The sequence below is a fragment of the Globicephala melas genome, chromosome 4 (assembly GCF_963455315.2).
Source record: "Globicephala melas chromosome 4, mGloMel1.2, whole genome shotgun sequence".
In the NCBI taxonomy this organism is placed as follows: Eukaryota; Metazoa; Chordata; class Mammalia; order Artiodactyla; family Delphinidae; genus Globicephala; species Globicephala melas.
The window spans coordinates 41,719,308-41,737,767 of record NC_083317.1 but is presented as its reverse complement, the minus strand read 5'-3'; the positions used below and the strand labels follow the sequence as shown (position 1 = coordinate 41,737,767).

The following is an 18,460-nucleotide window of genomic DNA, read 5'->3' as shown; positions in this document are numbered from 1 at the left end:
TGAATGAATGAATGAATGATGCACTGCAGAGAAAACTGTTCCTGCTAGAGACTGTGTGTAATATATTTACATAGAAGCTCCTCACTCGTGTGTATCACTCCAAAATTATAGTTGTGATTTTTCTCCACATAAATCTGGATGGATTATTTTCACATGTTGAAATGTTCGTGCTATCCATCTCTCTGAAATGGGTGGCTAGAAAGTATTTGATCCCTCATTAAACTTTGAGGCACCATTAACTGAGATTATAAAATCTTCTAGAGTTTTCTGATTTGGGGATATATAGCTTTACTTTGTGAAGCTACATAAGACAGAAGCTATGTACTGATCCTAAGAGACTAGAAAATGTTGACATTATTTATTTTGTGTCCAAGCTTAAAATACATTACTATATGAAGGCCACTGATTAGATATTTACTTATTGCTTTTTTTCATTCATGTGTAAATTACATATGACATATACTACTTATCAAAATACTATTATTCTCTTTTCATATCACACAAGTTTTTGGTATGCATAGTTTTTAGTCCTTGAGAATTCTACAGAACTAAGGCTCATGCTTTCTAATATTCATATTCTTCAAGTGGAGTTATCCTGAAACAGAGTATTCAGCCACTTAGCTTTTAATCACTTGCTTTAACCCCTTTATTTTTCTTGTCTTGCAAATGAAATTAGACAAGACAAAGCAGTAGTAGAATATTTCTGGCATCAACTTGGCAGACTCACAGAGAAAAAAAATAGAATAAGTTATTATGTAAAATAAGATTTCTTTTTCCTATTACTTAACACATAATGCCTGTAATAACTTTTCATTTGGTTTTATCTTCTAAAAATTAAATAGGTTTTAATTGGCCATAGGGCAATGTGACACAAGACAGAACTTTTTTCATTCAATATAAAAATCCACTTGGCAATTACTCAGTATGCATCTCCATAATAGAAATAAAAAGAAAAATGTTAATAATGAAGAATGTAACCAAGAATACATCATTTGGTTTTCTTAAATTTCCCAGATCAGTTTATGTGGTAATTATACCCCTAAAATGAATTTGGGGACTTGAGAACAGGATTGACTTTACATGACACAGCATATAAATTAGGTAAAAGTCTATATTTTCTTTAACTTGATCCTGTTTAAAACAGCAAATTGACCACTATCATCTTGGAATTTTGGATTCCATCTATTTTAACATACAAACATAATATATGTATTCATACACACATAAAAATGCTAACTTATTAAAAGTGAAATTTCATAAGAAAAAGATTGAAAAATTATTCAGTAGAAAACAGTTCTCACCAATAATACCATGCTTCTGATAGTATAAAATAGAGCAAATCAGTAATTCAGTCCAAAAAAATGGGAAACATGCCATAATTATACTCTGAAATTCACATGATGTATAACTAAAGAGAGGTAATCCATTTTTTTGTTTGTTTTTCTCAACAACAAAAATTCTCTGATGTTTTAAATTTGCTAAATTTAAATTTAGCTAAATGCTCCAATCATATCCATCCCAAGTAAAATCCAGGGCCTTTTATGATGGTTTGCAACCTTAGGTATGTAGCCACAGGTATGCTTTCAAGACCTTTCTTCAAAACATGTTATATCACATAATACTATATCATAAGTCAGATTTTATATCATTTAATAACTACTCAAATATTTATTTAGTTTTTAAGGTGTTATTTTCCTCATAAAGTATCTATAACAGTGGTTCTCAAAGTGTTATCCAAGCATTTCTTGGTGTCCTCAAGAGCATTTCAGGGGGTCTGCAAGATTGAACTATTTTCATAGTAATACTAAAACTTTACATCTTTCTCATTCTCATCATGTCATGAATGTACAGTCGAATTTTCTAAAGGTTACAGGATGCATAATAATATTGTAATAAAAAGTGTCAGTGTTTGGAATTTCCGTATAACTCAGTAGTGAGAAATCAAGAGAAATAACTAAAAGTGTGTATTGAAAAAAAATTCCAATTTCCTATCTAATATTCTTATGGAAAACACAAAAAAGTGTTTATTATTATCTCAGCTGACTTTTTCCTTTCAGGCATACCATTGAGGATATAAGGAAGGAAAACTCAGAGTACACTTAAGACAGTATCAAAAGCAGCAGGAGAAAATGTCTGATACATTGTTTTAAGTTGTAAGGCTAAGGGTTTTCTCAACTCCTCAGATGTCCCCTCCAGTTTAAGAATCTTTAAATACAGAATTAGTGGATATAATTTCTATTTCACTCTTCTACCCTGCCTGTCAACCACAGAGGTGTTTTAAAAATGAGAACAGCAGACACCCTACATTCATTCAGTGGCATTGAATCAAATGTCTCTCATGATTTCTTAGTGCAATTACCCTCTATCTAAAGGCAATAACTTTCAGAGGAGCAATTGGAAAAGTATAATGAATTGAGGCACTGAATGCTGATTTCTGAAATGTGTTAAGTATGATTAAAGTAACATGACTGGTAAAGCAGATTAACAAGAATGTGTCTATCCAAAAAGAATGCCTTGGCACGCTATTTTAAATGGTGAACTTGTTTTTCTGAAATAAACATAATCATAGCATGCTAATTCAAATAAATAAGGCGGATGTCTAAGCTGAATAATCCTGTTTTTGGTTAGAAAAAAACCCAGACTTTACAACAATGTACTACTTTCCTTATTTATTAACTATAAGCTTATTGAAACCACAGATTTTACCTTAGTCAAGTCTGCTTCCCAAAATACTATATGCCTAAACAATTTTGAGTGATAGTATCATTTACAATCTAGTTTTAAAGATAATTTCGAAAGAGGAATTCCCCAAACATTTTGGACAATAGCAGTGTTCCTGCAGTAAGTACACATTCCCAAAAAGACAGCTTAGTATGACAACACTCATTCATTGTTTCAGTGTCTTTGTTTAAAAAACAAAATAGAACTCCTATTACTGTATGACCATGCCTCATATTTTAGGGTAAATTATAAAATTATTGTACCAAACAAGGCTTATTATGGGAAATTAAATCAAAGATGTCTAAATTATTCTAGAAATGCAGATGCAAATTACAGCTTCTCAGAGGGAAGTCAGGACTCCCACAGATAGTTTGAGGAGTTCCAAGAAAATACAAGGATGAACACTGAAGAACTCTAATCAGCTATTTATTGATAGTGAATGAGCCCGTTTGGTTAGTGTGGCTTTTAAGAATCTTCTGGGAATGAAGCATAAATGCAAAGATCCTATTGCACTTTTACTTCACAAAGGCTAAAGAGGAATTTTGACACATCAACATCATTCTACTAAGGTTGAAATAATCTTGCGGATCCCTTGGTCCTGACAAAGTAACAATCAGTATAAATGAAGCTCCGAAAGTTAACCGTATACAGTCTCCAGAGAGCAGATGATGTAGGTTCGAATGAATCTTTCAAGTTTCTCCAAGAGAAATTGTTTCTTGGAGTATCCTAGTGCAAGAGTTCAGAAGTAACCTCCCCAAAACGTGCCACTTTGGCATATGAATTTTTTTGAGCCAAAGGCAATCAGGACCCTGCTCCTTCAAGAGAAGCTTCTGCCTCTCCCTTAACTACCTAGAAGAATTTAAATTGTCAAGGGAGGGTCCTTTCCCAGAATGAGATTACCAGAGATAAATTTCATCTGAGGGGCCCATCTGTATGGCAGGGCAAACATCTAATTACCCAACATCTACTCTTCTTATCAACTTGTGAATTACTTTCCTCCCCTTTGAAGCCTCAGGCCTTCTTTCCCACTGCTTAGCTCAAGATGGCATATATACCTCATTTTACCTTTTTGTCTTTGACCCTCTCATATATGTGAGATTCCATGCATACGAAATTAAATTTGCTTTTCTCCTGTTAATGTCTCATGTTGATTTGATTATTAGACCAGCTAAAAGAAGCTTTGAAGGGTAGAGGAAAATTCTTTCTCCCCAACACTAGAAATTAAGACTAGTATTGAGAACAAGGATGTGCTCATTTAAAGAACAGAGAGATTAGAACCTGAATGAATTACCGAAAAATAGAATATCTCAGATAAAGGCCTTTTTCCCCAAATACTTTCTATTAGAACTGGAAATATTTCTTGAATAAGGTGATTTTTGTAACAGGGATAATGCTAGCAAGAATACTTTTCATGGAGTGTGTTAATAGCTCAAATAGTAGCAGAGGGTTATGAAGAATATCTTTAGAATGCAGAGTAGCAGTGAGTAGAATAAAAAACATTCTCTTCCAGACAACAAATATTATATATTATCATCTGTTGTGTATGTTGTCCCCTGGAGTAATAGTTTAGTCATAACAATGTTTTGCTGCAGAATGGTGGCTGACTAATTTTTCTGGTGATCAGAGAAGGAGCACAAAAAGCACTATCAAGATACCCATGTTTTGTAATTTTATCAAGTTTTCAGAGCTGTGTAGGAATAGTCACTGTTCTAAACTTAATTCAACTAGCTGCAAGGTATACAATTTTCTTAAATTTCTCTTGCTCTTAATCTAATGAACTGTGTTCCTAAGAACAGCAACATCTTTTGCTGTTTTTTTGCTTTTTTGGGTTTTGTTGCAGTACGCGGGCCTCTCACTGTTGTGGCCTCTCCAGTTGCGGAGCAACACTGGACCGGGGCACGAACCCGTGTCCCCTGCATCGGCAGGCGGACTCTCAACCACTGCGCCACCAGGGAAGCCCAGAACAGCAACGTTTTTATGCAGAACACAGTTTCTAAAAATACTTAGATTCATGAACAAAGGTAATCTGCTAGAGAGTATACCTGAAAACTGGAAATGCAAACAAGGGTAAAAGCCATTACGAGAGTTCCAACTTCTAAATCAACACGGCTAGGGATATATCTGAGACACAGAGCTTCCTTTCTATGTTTCTATCACTGTGGCTTTACTTGTAGATGAAACTCAGTCTTGCATATTGAGCTCTTTCTCAGAGTGAGATATAGTCGCCATGTGACAACCTTAGTGGCTGTTAATAGAGTTACTGAGGTTTATGACCTCTGAAAAGAATGAGAATTTTTGTTTGCTTCTTTGTTTGTTTGTTTAATCAGGAATAAACTCTTAGCATTAAACAAGAAGAAAGCAGCAGAAGCTGACTGTCTTTTTTAAAAACTGCTCATTCTCTTGGCTAGTGAGAGTATAATGAAATGGCCTCATTTATATATTGCCACTAAAAATGAAAAGTGATAACAAACTATATGTAAAACAATTAAGCAATTCATGTACCAAAATCTTCACATATTTGTCCATATTTTGACTCACCAATTTTCTAGAAATTTATCCTGAAGAGGTAATGATAGAAAGGCATGAATTATACATCAAGATGTACATCAAAGTATTGCTAATAATAGCAAAACATTAGAATTCTACCCAATTAATAGTACATTGGCTAAATAATGTACATGAATAAAATGGAGTACTATACATTATTTAATAATACTGTAAAAAAAATTTCATCATCCAGAAAATTCTATATTTTATATTAAAAATGTTACAAAATGACACTGAATTTATATATAAAGAAAATACTGGATTTATTAAGTGGAAATCATTTTTTATATCAGTATACATATTATGATCTTTTTTTGTCAGTATATGCAGAACTGAAAATATTTTTTATATGAAAATGCATAGAAAAATATTATGAAAAGATAAAATTAAAATGTTAAAACTGGTTATTTCTGAGTAGTGTCATTAGCCATGATTATCATATTTTTATTTTTAAAAATTTCTTCCATAAAATAATTTCTCTAAAATAATAATATGTCAAAGAAATTTGCCAAAAACATAAGAAGAAATAATCAAATGCATTTTGAATCAAAGGAATGCAAATTAACAGATAAAATTCCTAACAGTTAGTAAGTATTAAAAATAATGATAATATCTAATTTTATTAGGAGTGTATTGAAATGTGCTTTTAACATAGGCACAGACTCTTTAACACAGAAAATCTACTTTTAGGAATATATTATAGGGAAATCATCAGATTCAAACAACTATGAATGCAGATGTATCATACACATTTGTAAAATATCTTGAAAAAATAGATATAATAATAATTTTCCCACTAATTAGGATTCGGTTTTAAAAATGATACAACTAGAAAATAGAATGTATTAAACAACTAAAAGTAAAAACAAATATTATTTATTGACAGTGAAATATATTCAAGAGGTATATTGCTAAGAAGAGAAATGAAGTATACAACTTGCATTAAGGATAATCTAATTTTAATCATTTATTCATGCATATGTCTGTATATAGAGGTATGCAGAAAAAAATCTGGAAGAACTGACTCACAAAGTTACAAATGTTCCGTGGGTGGCATAATTATGGATGACTTTTCTCCTTTTTATTGCTTTGTTTTATAATTTTTATAATGTAAACGTGTTACTCATGTAAGCATTAATTTTAAAATGGTTTAAGATTATACCTAGTTGGATGGGGGTACTAAGAATTTATCCAATCTTTTCTTAAAAGTGGTTCAACCATGACAAAAAGATAGGTCAATAAGACTTTAAACATGTTAGAACCTTGCTACCTTTTTTGGGAGAATCATTGAACCAACATATGGAATTTCAGAATTAATATCATTACTCACCTTATGGACAGTGACCATCTATTTTTCCAGAAAAAGTAACAATATTTTACTTTTAAAGGATAAGTTTCATACGGGGGAAGATATAATTGACAAAGCATTTTGGGATGTGATTTCTATTTATTTGTCAGTCAACATAATACAAGCTGCTAAACAAAGATAAAAGAAAAAAAAATGAGTTACTCACTCTTGTTGTGTAAGCAGCTTCTGGGTCATCTTCTAGAACACGTGAAAGTCCAAAATCAGAAACCTTACACACCAAATTACTGTTGATCAAGATGTTCCGAGCAGCAAGGTCTCGGTGAACGTAGCCCATGTCTGAGAGATACTTCATGCCAGATGCTATCCCTCGAAGCATCCCTACCAGCTGGATAACCGTAAACTGGGCATCGTGTTTCTGAGAAGTATTTCAAATGTACAGTTAAGGTGTGTTTCTATTTCCTAAGATATGTCTTGATTAAAATTTCACATACTTAATTGTAGAGTATATACATTCTAGTTTTAAGTACACCAGCCAGGACTAAATAGATGCAAGAGTAAAACAAAATAGTATAGTAGCTACATTACTTTGTAGCAAGAAGTAGCCTAATATTCTTTTTTTTTTTTTTTTTAATTGCGGTACGCGGGCCTCTCACTGCTGTGGCCTCTCCCGTCGCGGAGCACAGGCTCCGGATGCGCAGGGTCAGCGGCCATGGCTCACGGGCCCAGCCGCTCCGCGGCACGCGGGATCCTCCCGGACCGGGGCACAAACATCGGCAGGCGGACTCCCAACCACTGCGCCCCCAGGAAAGCCGGCCTAATATTCTTTAACTTCAGGTTCAAAACTAGAACTTTGCTGGTCGTTTGATGAGACAAACTCCTTCTCAGAAACTTTAAGGTCACGAACAAAAAAATAAAATGGATCCTGTGGCTATTTTAGGTTTGTATTTATTGGTTTGATTTGAATGCTTATTCTTTCTTCTTGTTTTCCTATATTTTATTAATTGCTTCAAATATGGTAGATTTTAAATCTTTAATTATCATAATAGATAATTAGTTCAAAATTAGTCAAAAATATTTACTGAATATTTGTTGTTCTACCCAACCCTGAGTTACAGGTCATAAAACTGAAAGTAATAGGAGATAAATTCAAATAGTCCTGGATTTAGAAACGTTTCCAATCTACTCAGATTAAAATAGAAATATACAGTTTATATGATAGCTAGGTAGATGATAGATGCATGCATACATACATAGATATATAAAAAAATAAAATTTAATGTCTAGCAATATCTAAACAATAATTTTAGAGGAAAATTTATTATAATTTTAAAAGAATATTTATTATAATATTTTGAACTACCTGACTTGCAAAATGTTTAGTTTTGAAATGTTTGTGAAAATAATTGTTACTGAAACCTTTATTCAGCTCATGAATATTAAAATAAAGAATATAATTTCTTATTCATAGAAAAATTAGTATTTTCCTCCATGATTATGAATTATACTATATATCTTATCTATCTATCTATCTATCTATCTATCCCTATCTATATAATGCTGAAAGCACCTTGAGGATAGGGTCTGTGTTTGGTTTTTTTTATCCCTTGTTTATAGTGACTGGTGATTGACAGTGTCTTTTTTTTTGACAGTGTCTTGTACTCTGTAAATCTAATGAACTTCTTTGAATGTAACATTTGTTGATATTAGTAAAACATAAATTTTCTAAATGTAAACAACTGAAATTTATATGTAAATATATGTTATATATGTATATATGTATGTATATATTATGATATATAAGTAATGATATCTCTGGATTGAGAATACTTAGGCATTATAGCACATGCTTAGTTTATGAGTGGACAGTACTATGTGAGAGATAGAAGGTCTTCTATCTTACAGTAGATGGAGGTTGCTTTAAATAAAGAAATGAATATTTCTGTCTTATATCAATGTATTTATGTCTTACTTTAGAATCTTTAAATTTTTGTTTTAACCAATGTGAATCTTGTCTGAATAAAAAGGCTGAAGAAAATTGCACAAATTTATTTTAAAAATATAAACCATTGACATTTGGATGTTACAAGATAAAAATGTAATTTTACAGTCTTCCTTTTGCTATTTAGTCCCAAAAAATTCAGTTTTCTTAAAACTTTATCGAATTGTTTAGCATAATATTAGAGGTTGTCTCTATCATTTTCAGCAATTTATTCCACATTTATATATGTGTGCAGATAGATAAAGATAAGGTGGAGATATGCGAATGTGTATACAATCTTCTACTTACACGTAAGAAACTGTCCAAGGAACCATTCTCCATGTATTCTGTGACAATCATAACTGGTTTACCTAGGTATAGGTAAATAATAAATGTATAATCATCAGTAGAGTTCAACAAATATCATGCAATGAACACATATAATACATTTTGATACACCTAATGCATTAAAAATATGAATTTTTCTCTGCCCTCCAAATTTTGCCAAATTACTATTAAAAAGAAAACTAGCTTTCAATAGAAAAAAAAAACCGAGAAAGATTGGTTTTCAGAAAAGGGCCTATAACTTATATGATATCTAAACTGGCGTTTTGGTATGGTTTTCCTTAAACACAAAATATGCCCTTTTCTTCACTCTAATTGCATTTTAGCTGAACTACAAAATCAGATATTGCTTTCTTCAAGCCCAAGATAGAGTCATGAATTCCACAATCATTTACACTCTCTACAGATATATGCAGAGCTATACGCTAGGTGTTTTCTCTTGTGCTGGTTAGTCAGAAGCAAGTAAATCAAAGTCCCTACCTTCATGGATCCTATATGTGAATTAGACAAAACAATTAAGACTAATAATTATAATCTGTATTCAATTAACACATTAAAAATTATAAAATCCATGCTATGCTTAAAAGAAAAATAAAATTAAAATTGCTCTTGATAGTAACTTGTAATAACCATTTTGGAAATATGGGCCTTAAACATCATTAAACATTTTAACAAGCATTTAAATGTATTTGTACAGTACTTAGTGTGTGCAAGGTGCTGGTTTAATTATTTTACATATACTAGCATTAATTATCATCATTTCTACTTTTTACATGAAAAAAACTGAAATATATAGAGGGTAATTAACATCACACAGCTAATAAGTATAAAGCCAGAAGTTGCAACCTGAATATATTATGCTGTTACTTTTGGAAATGTACACTGAGGGAAACATTTAAAATAGGAAAAAGCATTAGACACAAAGACACAAAGGTGCTAAGTATACTGATAACATAGATCTACAAATAGAATAAATCTTCAACTATAGGTAATAACTGAGGCAATTGTTGGGTGTCAATTCTACACATCATTCCAAATTGAAAGAATGACTCTGAAGACTGTAGCACTTTCAGAAATTATTACAGTAAAATGTAACTCCAATTTCAAAGCCTACACATATTACCACAGCATAATTCACTTCCCTTATTGTTGCTATGATATTGTTTTAACTATAAATCTATCATTTTACAAAAAGAAAAAAAAAACCTCCCTTCTCTCCCAAGTCTAGAAGACTTGCATTAAGTCTTGACTAAGCATGAAAAACCTTGAGCACGTAATAGATTTTAAACAAACATCCATGTACATCTAACTGTAGAGCAAGCATGATTTTTTTCATGTGTTCCTTCTACATCGTGGTTTGTGTGCCATTCTGATGCCAGAAAATAGCTTTCTTTCCTTGTTTTTCCTTTCTCCTTGTTTTTCCTTTCCTTTCCTTAATTCATACTGGTTGTGAATTATGGCTTAGTACCGTGAAGATTATATTGATGTTTACTATGCTTAATATGTGAATATATACTAAATTGTATGTCTTATTTATTTAGAGGTGAGGAAATTATTTAAATTCTGTAAAATTTCTTAGATTTTCATATATGTAAAAATAAATTGACACAGCAATTTATTGTCAACTGAGACACTGATTTAGTTATATATTTTGGGTAATATATCAAACATTATACATGCCTTGGTGTAACACTGGTGTAAAGCTTTTTAAACTTAATGTTAATAAAATTTTCCACACGTTCAAAAAATAATCTGATAATGTCTGAAAAGTCATTTTAGTCAAAACCTTGAGCCTCCAGACTTGCTTTTTCAAAATTTTAATTAAGCTTTGATTTAACAATATTCAGGAAAAAAGAGAAAATTCAACATTTCCTTGGAAACTTCTATTTCTCCTGAACTGGCAAACCAAATACCTAAGAACTGATCCCAGAGAACTAATCTGAAATGAAATGAATGAACAATCAAATGAATGAAATCCTGCACATGCATGTTTTCCATACATCACTATAAGTGTCTATATTTCTTCCTTAATATAATTCTTAGAAGAATAACATGCTAGCAAAACTCAATGCAGCCCTTGAATGTAGTTACAAATATATTGCTTCCCACAGTCAACTCTCAATTACAGTGGCCAGTTACCGTGTTTGTATACTACCCAGACTTTTGCTTATCACTCTTTTCCTTCTGGCTCTCAGCCTTATGACCATTTCATTTCTTGTTAGCATGTCTGGTAAAATGTTTGGCAAGGGAAATAAAAGTAGCTGAAAAATCAAACCAGTCAATTAAGCCAAAGCCCCATGACCATTCAGAAATCAGACCAGGCTGCATTTAGCTCTATAATTTAGGTATTTGTAAACACATCAGTTAAGATGGGCAAGTCTGAAAATGTGCTTTGCATTAAGTTCAAAGATTCAGCAAACCCAAATGTACAGACAAAAAGTAAACAGAATCAAATATTCTACCTTGGAAAGCAGGATCTTCACTTACTTTTCCTTGTGATTTTGATTATGATAAACAGAGTTAAAGGAAAAGCGCAATAGTGGTTAGAACTAGTTCTAATATGTATTAAATGTAGTTGGAAATTATTTATAAAATACCAGCTCATCTGCACATGATGCAATGTATTTCTATCAAAGTTTGCACATTCTTTCATGTGTATTTTGATTTAGAAATGACATTATCAGCTTCTTCAAGAACCTATATCATTCACTGCCCTCAGAGATCCTTAAATACATCTGAGTATATATATATTAAAATCAATGAAATTATTGTTGTTTGGCTGAAATGAAACTCCACCAAAAATCAGCATAACAAAATGTGCAGTGGAATTTTGCTTTTGTTCGTAAATTGATTTATGAGTATAGAAAAAATCATGATCTTTCATAATCAAAGGGTTAAAGGAAGCACATCAGTCTCTTACAATCGGTTCATTTCCCCAATGGCTCAGAGATATTTACTAATCATTTTGTTTGCTGACAGAACAAATGTGATTCAAAATGTCTAAGAATTCCAAGTTCAACACTATTTCACCGCCTTCTTAATCACATAGTCTATTTAAAAAAAAAAAAAACAGCAGGATAATGTGATAAATATATAGCTATATATAGAAATTTTATTGCAATTATCAAATAAATGTTGGTCTTAGATTAAAATAGTTTCATTCAAACATAAAATGTATGTATCAATGATTTAAATGTTATAAACTATTGAAATGTAATTCATTTCCAAAGGAAATGCTATTAATTCCTACTAACAGTAATTGTGCCTGACATAGTAAGTCTGTCTGTTTTTAAGACTTATACATACTCCAACATGAGTGGGATTTATAAAATCAAAATCTTTGACCTTAGCAGCCAGTACTCATCATTAGTATCATGTAATCAAATCAGGGTGGAAGCAAAAAAGTATAAACAGGAGAAGCAAAATTGAAGAAAATAGACAAAATATGCCTTACTATTCTCAGGAAAGAAGATTTGAATCACTTTTGATTAGAAACTAGAAAATGTTTTGGTTATAGATTCCCATGTACTGTAACTAACTGACTGATAGAAATATTGTAATGAACTGAATTAGAGTATTTTTCACATTAAATCATATAAACATACAGGACAACCTTTTCCAAATTCCATTTTAATCAGGACACAATTCATGTTAAGAATGATCCCTATTACATCCACTGGTCTATGAGTTAACCAGGGCAGGGACCAACTCTAGTTTGTCTGTAGTTCTAAATCCAGCTCCTAACAGAGTGCCAGTTAGAATAGATCATACCATGTCTATTATTTCAGGCTAGCTAAGGATAGTCTCTCTCTTCAAAATCAGGCTAAGAAGTACTTTCTCCAACTCTTCCTTAATCAGCCATACTCTATTAATCTTAACACATTGAAAATTTTACATTAAGCTGACTTTAAAATTGTAAAATGTCTTTATGCTTAATTTGAAATGAAATTTATACTTTTAACGAAAGGACAGGAACAATATTTCTACTCTCCCTTGTATTGTCTATTAAAAAATATGACATGGACTTGAGACAAGTGTTGAAGAAAAACTTTAGAGAGAGGCAAACAAGAAATAGAAATAATTTGGCATTGTCACTAAAGAATGACAACTTATTCCAGTAATATCTCCTTATCATATGTGCTGACAATGCAAACAAATGATTAAGCTTTTGGTGTGCAGTGGACACTCACACCAATACAGAAGTGTTTTCAGTGTTAGAAATCCTCTTAGTGGTCTGCCCATGCTTTCCTCAACAGTACAAGGCTACAGTTAAGTTGCATTATTATTATTTTTTAATTTGTAGAAAATAATCCATCCCTAAATAACAACAAAAAGCACATCAGTCTCATCCTATATAATTCCTTCTATTGCACTAGGTGAAAAGTGACCAATGGAAAGTCTTCTTGGATGGAGTCTGAACATCTTTTGACTAATGGTGTGATGGCAGAAATATCAAACATTTGCTAAAAACAAGTTCCATCTTTTTTGAACTTCAACTAAAATTGATAACACATGTTAGTACCAAGTTCTGAGCAGGACTGTGCCCCCAGCTTTCTGCTACTTTGAAGATCAGAGACTCTCTCACCTTCTCTTGTTTAAGACCATCAAGCTCAAAACCACACCATTAAAATTGTTTATGGCTTAATTCAAATAAATGAAAATATAATTATTGAATAAAGGGCTTTCTCTAACTTGAAAATGATACATTATAATAGACTTAGTGTTTCAAAGCACATAATTAACAGCAATAATAAAAAATTATCTTTAAGCCAAAAAGGAATTGTTTTCAAGAATTTTCTTCTACACTCCCAGATTAACTGGTAAAATCTTCTCAAATTCAACCAGAAGTGGTCATTTAGATTGCATAGTTCTATTTCACCTAAGAACATATTCTTATGGAATCTTATTTGATCTTACAAGGACCTGGAAGTAATAAAGTAGAACTGCTAATTCCATGTTACAAGTTACAAGTCTCTGGGAGTGGTTTGATTTGTCAGATGTCTCACAAACCAGTAGAGCTGAATCAGAATTTGAACTCTGACCCTCTGATTCTTAATCCAGATACCAATATGATTTCTTTTCTTCTTTAAATACAATTTGTTCATTAAATTATAAGCTCTGTATCTCTAGGTGTGCGTGTGTGTGTTTCTGAACTTTGCAGGTAGATTGTTTTAGCAGTCATATACTCTCAGGAAACAAATAAAATGATAGGAGTGGATTAAATTATTTATTTGGTGACAAAATTGCCTTGTTTATACATTAAATACAACTTATTAACTTTATTCTAAGGCATTTCTATTTCCTCTAGCTGTAACAGGATGCCAGACTTAGAGCTTTTAAATATGCCAGTAAAAGAGTTCAAAATCTAATTCTAGGTCTGCTACTCTATTATGCTTGCACTATATGAGATGACTGGGATTTATATAGTCAGATTTGGCAGTCTCTTGCATGCTTATTTGACCAAGGAGATATATGAAATTTAGAACTTTCACTCTAAGAATAAGGCAGCTGTAATTCATATTAGAATGTTACAGACTTCTACTTGAATAAGACATTTAATGTATAATACCTGTGATTTTTAAAGGTCCTTTTTTTTCTTAATGCATTTTTTTTCTGTATTTTGGTCTCAGGGTTGTTTTATGGATTTCTTTGCCAGGTGACCATAATTCATATTTGATTATTCCATTTATATCTAAAGAAGATCTTCTTTATATATATATATAAGATATATATATATATCTTTATATCTAAAGAAGATCTTCCACAATAATTATGGTTTAATTTTGCTTATCATTCAGTAAATGAACTTATAGGAAACAGCTAGCAAAACCAAACAGTATAATAATAACTCATAACACTGGGAACAAAAAAAATTGAGAATTTTGAAAATTGACAGTTAAAAGAAGAATGGATACATAAGTACAAGTGAGTTTCCTCTCCCAATGGGCTCAAGATCTGAAGGACAACCACTTGGTGAGAATGATATGGAGGAAAATAAAAGGTTAAATGACTATTAAAAACCCAGTGAGACATGATTCTATAATTCTAAGGATATTAAGTAGGATACTCTATAGATATGGTCTTGCCCTGAAGGAACAAATATTTCATACTTTTTCCCAATCCTTAGTATTTTTATTATTAAAATTTTTATTATTAAATATTAATAGTATTTTTATTATTCATTTTTAAAAATTAAAAAGACATTTTTCATCAGAACTTATTTTAGTGTTACAACTAATGTAGCCTCATTTTTAGGAGTACAGAGGGAAAAATATGTTCCTAACAAGACTTAATATGGGCTTATAGTTTATGGTTAAGTTCTCCTACATTGTTAAATTCTTAACCACACTTATTATATTAAAAAACTCTAAAGGAAATCAAAGTATATTTCAATTATACCATGCTCTTGTGAGTAAGAAATTGCCTTTTTACTCATACAAAAATGATAATAGGTATTAGTGCCATTTGGAAAGTGCTCCATGTAATGTTAAAGAAAAATATCATTGTGAAAAATATAATGTGCAATGTCTGTTGGTAACCACAGAATATGTAAATATGGTGCCAATGAATTATCCCCTAAAGGATGCCAAATTCCCTGCCATATGCTGTCTTTCACTCTAAGAAGTCTGCTACTGCCAATTTAGCTTATTCTTCATCTTGTGCCCCAAAATCTTGAGAAAAACAACATCCCAGAGCATTCTCAAGAGGTTTTCATTGGGACTGGAGCCAAAAATCACATATCTGTCTCATGGGATCCCTTTTGAGCCTGGATGGAGAAATCATCATGGAAATAAGTTCAGATCTCTGTCGCAGGCTGTAAGCCAGAGCTTCCCCAGAGTAGTCAAGAATCCATCTGGGACTCTAGATGAGAATTATTTGAAATCCACAGAGAATGGAGAAAAGGGTTTGGGTCTAATGTGATTCCAATCTTTACAGCTCAGAAGCACTCCCAAAACTCTCATAATTTCCCTAAAGCCAGGGGGGTAAATATTTGGAAGCTTAAATGAAACTAGTGAACAGTAAAAGAAAAGGTAGCTAGCCAGGAGTTCCCAGCAATTTCTGTCAAAATTGAGTCATTGTTTTTTCCTTGCTACTCTACATGACAGAAAGTTCTACACGATTCACTTAACTGTAGTTTAATCAGCATATATTACTATAGTCCAATATTTAGATCCTAAATTTTTAAAGCTTTTTAAGGTCTACAATAACACTGTCAAAATAATACTAGTTAAATGTCTTTGGTCTCTTGTCAAAGAAATACATGTTAACCCTAAAACACTGAGGTTTTGTTTTTGTTTTTTGATTTTTTTTTTCCATTTTGTTTTGCTTTGTTTTTGGTTAAGACTAACAGGTACTCATGAAAAAAAGACCAAAATTCTTAAATTATTGACTTTGGGTTTACACAACCTCTGCTCAACATACACAAAATCAGTCTTATGACTTCACTTACTTTTAGTAACAACTCCCTCCAGTCTAATGATATTGGGATGGTCAAACTGTCCCATAATGCTTGCTTCTCCTAAGAAGTCTCTCCTCTGCTTTTCTGTGTAGCCCACTTTCAGGGTCTTGATGGCCACTGAAATCTCTTTTTTTGAAGGAAGTTTTAAGCGACCACTGCACACCTCTCCAAATTCACCTGTTAGAATGCAGAAGAACAAAACAAGAAAAGGTAAGAAATTATATTATAAAAAAATCATCAGTAGGGAGCAACTGTTTTCTCTCAATAATTCCAATTCAATAATTGACCTGCAAGATGTACACTTGTAGGCCTCCAAATTATTTTGGAAGATGGTAATAAGAAACCCCAGGACATACACACCCTGGTGGAAAATGGACCTTGTGATAAGCCTCATGTATTTTGAAGTACTACACTATGAATAATGACATATGAAAGAATAAGAGGGAAGTCAAAAGTTATATCTATTAGATTTTTTCATTCCTTGTTCTCATAGCTACCATTTCCTCAGGATAATCAACCAGCATCAGTGCCAATATAACGGGTTAAACACTGGATTAAATTTCAGATGTTTATCAGTATTCTGTTTTTACCAGGGCCAATTTAGCTGTAAATTCCAGCTCTCTGAAAATGGGAATAAAAGAATAAGCTATCAAGTCATTTTATGGAGTAGGGTGTGTTGTATTATTCACATACTAGTTGTAAAGTTCTCTGGGGCTCTGGAAAGAGAAAAATAATCTAACAGTATTGAATAGTATCTAAAGAATTACTATAGAAATATTTTCTTAGATCCAATGTCTTCAATAAAAAAGTTGTCTTAAATGCACAGTCAGAATTTGTTTAATATGGAGAGTTGCTGACTTTTATGTAGTCTAATTTAATTGATATAAAATTGCCTAGAACTAGTTTGGTCACTACCTTCACATACATTGTTATTGAGAAGATTCACCCATAACGCTTTCATTTGATTTTGAGCTCCTTGAGAGCAGAGACCCTTTACATTCATTTCTCTGTCTCTAATGCTGCCACAGTGATTGCCATAAAGTAGTGCCACATATTGATTTTTCCTCATTCAAGAAAGAAATCCTAATATTGTGTGGATTATTAGATGGGTTTTGTACAACATTTTAAAAAATAGTTTTTAACAGCAAATGAAAGTTTTTCTGAAAAGAAAAATTACATGATCAATTTTTAGGCTCTCTATGGAATGGAAAAACATTTTTGGTCCAACCTTTTCACTGTGAGTTTTTGTGCAGGGCCCATGCCCCATGGGTCAGCCAGAAAGAAGGTGTCAAGTAGTGAGATACTTCTCTATTTTTCATCCAAGTAAGTCCTTCAACCCACAAAAGCAGCAGGTTGTCCTAATGATTTACCAGTTGCATCCCTACAAATGACTGGCTTCTCTCCAGAAAGTTCTAAACTCCCTTAGACTTGACCCTCCCTTGCTCAGGAATCCAGTCTTGCCACTGTTTTCAAAACAATGACTTGTACTGTAACTTGTCAAAGTCGCTTAATGTCCAAAAGCAGGTATTCATACATTTATTTAATAAATATTCATCAATTGGCAACAGTATTACAGATACTATGAAAAACACGGAGATATAATGGTAATAAAGGCAGATCTAATTTCTTCCCCTCAAGGAAGTACAGAGATGATAGTAATATCTGCAGCTAGAGTGTTTTTTAGGATTATGGGGAGAATTAGGGGCAGAACTTGAGAACACTCAATGATCTTTTTTTAAATCAAAGGAAGAATATGCCATTATAGATGTGTGAGCATTAGGAGAAGTTATGATGCAAAGTAAATCATTGTTAAAAATTTGTAAACAAGACTAAGAGTTTCTTTCTTTATGCAGGGCTATCAGAACATTGCCCAAAACCCCAGTTCACTTTGTGTAAACATTAAGTTTGGGCAAACACAAGGAGGCATCCATCATGAATTTTCATATTCTGAAAAAAAGTTCTGCCATTATCATGGATCAATAGGGTGTAATGGATTGTGTTTTAAATTTGGAAGTCATGGCCATTTATTCTAAGTGGCAAGTCACTTGTTAGTTTACAGGACAGACAGTACAGAACTGTGAGATAGAGCATGGATCTGGAG

The 18,460-nt window shown here is 32.2% G+C and overlaps 1 protein-coding gene across 2 annotated transcripts in view; it reads right to left on the bottom strand.

Moving 5' to 3' along the window:
- The window catches only part of EPHA3 (EPH receptor A3), a 366,230-nt gene that overhangs the window by 34,943 nt on the left and 312,827 nt on the right, over positions 1-18,460 (bottom strand). For both annotated transcript variants that reach the window (XM_030860979.2, XM_030860980.2), the window contains exons 11-13: positions 16,351-16,536; positions 8,865-8,926; positions 6,783-6,992 (exon numbers count right to left, since the gene is read on the bottom strand). In XM_030860979.2, the coding sequence (XP_030716839.2) occupies positions 6,783-6,992; positions 8,865-8,926; positions 16,351-16,536 (458 nt within the window). The remainder of the gene's footprint in view (positions 1-6,782; positions 6,993-8,864; positions 8,927-16,350; positions 16,537-18,460) is intronic.